We start from the raw sequence: 5,267 nt of genomic DNA, 5'->3' as shown, positions 1-5,267 counted from the left end.
TGCCTCGGATTTGCCACGTATTTCCAGAGCAGGAGACTGGCTCACCGGTGCGTTTCTCATGGCGATGTGAAATAGTGTGAGATAGCTGCTCTGTGCGACCGTGCATGTGTGTGCGTGCTCGTGTGTGTGTGTGCTCTCACAGGCAGCACAATGTCACCTTGACTACAATCTACAAGAGGCACTGAGGGCGCACTGCATCTGCACGGCACTGGACAGAGGAGGAGAGAGGGAGTAGAAGGTATTTGCGTGTCTCTCGGAGTGTGAGTGAGAATATGCCAAATGTGTGAGTGTATGAGCGTGTGTGCGAGAGAGAGAGAGAGGGAAACTGAGGCGGGTATAGCGCTCACAGTTCTGGAGGATCCCTCTTCAGATCCAGGCAGAGCGACGCAGAGATGTCAGGCGCAGCACACACAGGTGGGTCACACGGCAGCTGAGGGGACAGGTGAGACAGGCCGGGCACTCGCATTATCATGTCTCTTAAGTGACAGGGCAGTTTTCACTGTTATCATTACATGACGCTCATGCAAAACTAGGAAACAGGTTTGGGGTATTTTCTTTTCTTTTTTTTGGCGCAATTAGAGGCTGAGCAGGCCTGCAGTCCGGCCTGGGGTCATCTCGGTTGACCAGCTTTGGAAAAAAAAATCTGAACCTTTGGATATCACAATACACAAGTCCTAATGGGCTAAAATCAAAAATGACCAACGACATTTGACAAACACCCATGCTTACTAGTGTGCGCCTTTACTGCTCTGGCACTAAAACATCCTCCTTAAACTTCCACCAGCTCATACACTTGCTGATTTCTAATCTTAGACAGTAAGCCAGAAAACTGTAGGTGAGCTCGTCTTCTCCTGCAGATTTCCAGGTGTGTTGGAGGCTCTCTTTTGGCCTCCTGACAGGCAGCGCTACAGACCTCCAAACAGCCGCAGCGGGACCTTCAGGCTCCCGTTCAGCCGTAATTGCATTTGCCGCGGCTGTAACAGAGTAAAACCCGCCGCCGCATCCTTTCCTCTCCGTCATGTGACTCCACCGGGCGAATATATGTGTCCTCTTCGTTTTGCTGGGGAAATGCGTCCTCGGCCAATCGCGTCTCGACGGAGGCGTCTCTCTCTCCCTCTCATTTTTTCTCGCTTTCTCTCTCGTGACGCCTTCATGTGTCGTCGAAACTAAGAATTTCACTCGCTGTGAGTGAGCTCAATGTGGGTGTCGGGTTTTATTTGTTTGATTCTTTAACTCACCACATCCAATAGGATACATAGCTGTATAGTTCATTTGCTCTCGTTTGATTTTGTTTGGTAAAAGCACCTGTAGTGGGCCTATAAACCGAACTAACGTGAGTGCATTTCCAATTTGGGATGTAATATGGATAAAAACAATGCTGTGATGTTTCTGCAGCATTCACCGAGCAAAACGCTGCTTTAAATAGAAAGCACTACCTAGATTAACTGTGTTACTTTATTTCTTCACCAAATCCTCTGAAAGGCACAGAAAAGTGGCACGCTTGCCTATAAATTTCTAAAAATCCGAGTTTATATTTAGTCTTTGAAGGCATCGCGAGGCCCTGTGACGTCAGCCGCTCCCCTGCGCTCCCTCCAGCAGCCAGTCAGAGAAGGGATGCTCTGAACGCAAGACTGCAGCATCTTCACCGAGAGAACGAGCAGGAAAAACGTCTCTTTCTCTGTGTGTTCATCCAGCTCCGCGTCTCCGGACCCTCACCCACCCCATCACCCCTGGGTGTCTTCATGATCGGACCCAGGACAGGATAAGAAGAAAGAAATTATAGCCTGCCAGTAACGCATCGGATTTTTTTTTTTGTATCATTATTGCTTCACCGACCTTTTCTTTTCTCTCTTGTTTCCTCGGTTGATTTCGCCTCTTTGTCTTTCGGTTGTGATTTTGTTTTGTTTTATTTATTGTTCGTTTCGCTGCTGTTGCAGAGGAGCGCCACCATCCTTCACTGCCTGACATGAGTACGCTCTTTTATCCGGTTGCAGCGGAATGACACACATATCCTAGCCCGCATATCTGAAGGTTAATGGAAGATTGACGCTCCATTTGCACGCTTTTTTAGTAGCCTAGAAGATACTCTATCTGTAGAGTTTTCGGATTTTTTCACCCACTCTGAACCGATCATCCGCCGCTTTCTGTCCCTGCGCAGCATCTCTCTGTACGCACGGCGCACCACGGAGAAACGCGCAGCTAACCTCCCCCGTCCGTAAGAAACAGGCGTATTTTCCAATTCCTAAATCGCTTTCGCCTTCTCCAAGGACTCATCTGCACGGCTACGCTGCGTAAAAAAACGGAAAAGGGGGGATTTAAACGCAAACGCAGCCCAAGCATCCAAGAGCAAGCTCGAAAATGATGGCCGGCGGAGCAGTACAACAAAACGGGATTTTCTCAAATCCTCACCATCACAATCAACAACCACACATGGAGTCCGATCCTCCGGACTCGCGTAAAAGACCCCTGGAGACTCCCACGGAGGCCAGCAGCACCAAGCGCACAAACACGGGAGGTAAGAGCAGCGATGGGGATGCGGGGAGCTGTTCGGGTTTCGGTGAATGTTGCTTCGTCCTGAGCCAGGCAGAGAGAAAGGAGAGCAGGTTGATCTGATTCTTGACGTACTCAGCGGCATGCTACAGCAACCGCACTCAGATCTCTACTTCAATAACGCGCTGATTATAAATACAGAGAGCACGGTATTTTTATCCGCTTTCTAAATGTGTGACAGTCATTTTCCATCAGCATGAAAATAATCACAGGCCGCCGCTTTTGATGGGAAGGAAACAATGAGAGGGACTGAGGGGGGATTTGGAGGGAAGCCGCCAGTTCCCCTTGCGCACATCCTGACTCCCTCAGCCTCTGTAGATCAGCAGAATTGGGTGTTTTTATTTATTTATTTATTTTTTATTGCGTCTTAAGATTTACGCGCAGCCACAGCGGCCATGCTGGAGCCAAAATAAGGATGTAAACAAGTGAAAGCCAGATCGGGCTGGTGCGTGATCGCAGGCTCTCATCCCGTCGACGGATGACCTTGTGATAATCTCACACATCAGCCACCATCGCCGCTTTGTGTACAATTACACAAGCGGATAAACAAGCGGACTCATAATAACAGCAGGCCTGTGCTCTGGAAGGGGGATCCAGATCCAGAGCAGCTCAGAATGCGACAGTCTCTGTGTTATTGCAGTAGCTATGTCAGAGCCTGTCTATTTTTTTTTTTTTACCATGCTTTGCTGTCCTGATTTTAATAACCTGCAGCTAGAAGAGAGAGTGTTTTTCCTCTCTCTAAATCGGTCCAATCATGTTTCTTCATTATTCTCTGGTTGGATGAAATATGGATATGTCTCCATGGCAATCACCATATTTGGTTTTTGTTTACATGCTGTCATGCGCCAAGCATTCCCATCACCCGACATTACAACCATCAGTAGCCTCTCCTGGCCATGCACCCCATCATGGACATTTGGACATACAATACACCTTCAAATGTGTTATTGACACAGCACCACGTGCACTCATAGAAGATATGGATTTATGAGATGTTGTTCATATGCAGCCAAAGATTTTGACTCTGATGATTTAAAACATAATTAGATTTTGGGAGACCCTACATTTTATTATTGACTGTTAAATCTGACTGTCAATTGTGAACATGTCATTCTATTTTTGGACACATGTTCCTTTGGGAGACACAGAAAAACATGTCATTAGTAAGACTGAGGAAAATATCCCATTATGAAGTGGCAGAGAGCCAAGCTTTAAGGTCACGACTACCATTGATGGTCATCAAGATTTAGAAAAAAGCAAACACACACACACACAAAGTTTACTTGAGTTGCACCTTTAATGCTAAGGATAGAACCACATCAGGATATTTTCAGAATAAAGTTGCCTGCAGCTCTATTGCTTAAATTGTTTACATTTTTATGTGATAAAACATCATAAATAGTTTTTTCCTGTAAGGGACATAGTCTCAAACCCTTAAAACTCTTCACTCAAACACACACTGATGAAATGTGTTTTTGTTAGTAGTAAAATGACTAATGCTTGGTGAATTAGTCAAATTTGGGAGTAATTAAAAAATAGTCAATTCCTCAATAAAATATGCAAATGAAAAACATTGATTTCGCAGTAGGATTGAGCAGGTTTTATCAGAGAGGAACCTCCACCCTGTCAGAGGTGGTCAGTATGACTGATCCGAACACTAAGGTGTCATTATTGGCCTAATTTATTTAAAAGATCACAATGAAATACTCACAAGATCAAAGAGATTCAGTGATATGTCCTTTTTTCCCCAACAATAACAGGTGCAATAAGAAAATCACTCAAGATCAATAAGTGTGTATCTTTCTGTTGATTTTTGGAGTGACCTGTCGACAAAGACAGAAAGAAACAGGACAGTCATTTTTAACAGTCCCTTCAACTCCCAACAGGAAACATGACAGACAGAGTAATAATTAGACAGAGAGAGTGTCCGGCTGAGGAGGGGTGAGCTGCAGGTTATAGCCGGCGTTGTTTAACTGCAGATCGATGCAGCGCTCGGAGCACTAAAGCCTCCTCCTCACTGTATGTAAAATCCCAAGGGCCTCCCCCCCACTACCACCCCCAGAGGGCCATCCTCTCGCCTGCATAACACTCAGGCAGCTCGCCCATTTAGACAAATGAAAAGGTTGGGATGATGATGATGATGATGAACATGGCGGAGCAGGCTTTTACTGGGGCCGCGCTGAACACCAGGTCAACACTCCTTCAGCAAACAGCATCAGGCTGATGATCGGATGACATTTGGTTGAAAATGACCAAGTCACACAGACACATACACACATACATTAACATAAACAACAAAGAGGGATCAGCTTGGTTGCGGGTCTTTGGTGAAAAAATCAGTTACTTCTGTTTTACAAAATGTGTGTTTATTCAGATAGATTTATTTAGAATCAGGTCTTGATGAGCTCTATTATAATTGACATCTTCAGCTTGAATTAATCAGATCACACATGAGATTAGCCTAAACGATTCTTTTATTTTGCTAATAAGATACAGAAGCTGTTTATATTCCTGGCCCTTGATGCAGAAGAAAACATTCACCATCTAGTGGCTGATTTTACCCCAAATGCTTTTTAACGGAACCTGTATATTTTCACTGAGAATATGTTTTGTATTTATACATACACAACAGGCTGCAGTTTTTAAATTTATATAAAGTCAAAGTGCTGCTAAGAGATCATGATAATGGTTGTTTCTCTGTATGATTAGTTTACGCC

General features: G+C 45.0%; 1 protein-coding gene across 3 annotated transcripts in view; it reads left to right on the top strand.

Annotated features, from left to right (window-relative positions):
- Positions 1–2,358: 2,358 nt before the first annotated feature.
- nova2 (NOVA alternative splicing regulator 2) overlaps positions 2,359–5,267 on the top strand; it is a gene marked incomplete at its 5' end in the record, with an annotated part of 77,254 nt that continues 74,345 nt past the window's right edge. For 2 of the 3 annotated variants that reach the window (XM_083984459.1, XM_083984457.1), the window contains one exon: positions 2,359–2,515. In XM_083984459.1, coding sequence (XP_083840585.1) covers positions 2,359–2,515 — 157 coding nt within the window. Of the gene's footprint in view, positions 2,558–5,267 lie in introns of all 3 variants that reach the window. The other variant, XM_083984458.1, reaches the window with a different exon arrangement.

The sequence above is a fragment of the Trachurus trachurus genome (genome assembly GCF_905171665.1).
Source record: "Trachurus trachurus genome assembly, chromosome: 13".
In the NCBI taxonomy this organism is placed as follows: domain Eukaryota; kingdom Metazoa; phylum Chordata; class Actinopteri; order Carangiformes; family Carangidae; genus Trachurus; species Trachurus trachurus.
The sequence above is the reverse complement of the archived record's forward strand: the minus strand, read 5'-3'. Positions and strand labels throughout refer to the sequence as shown.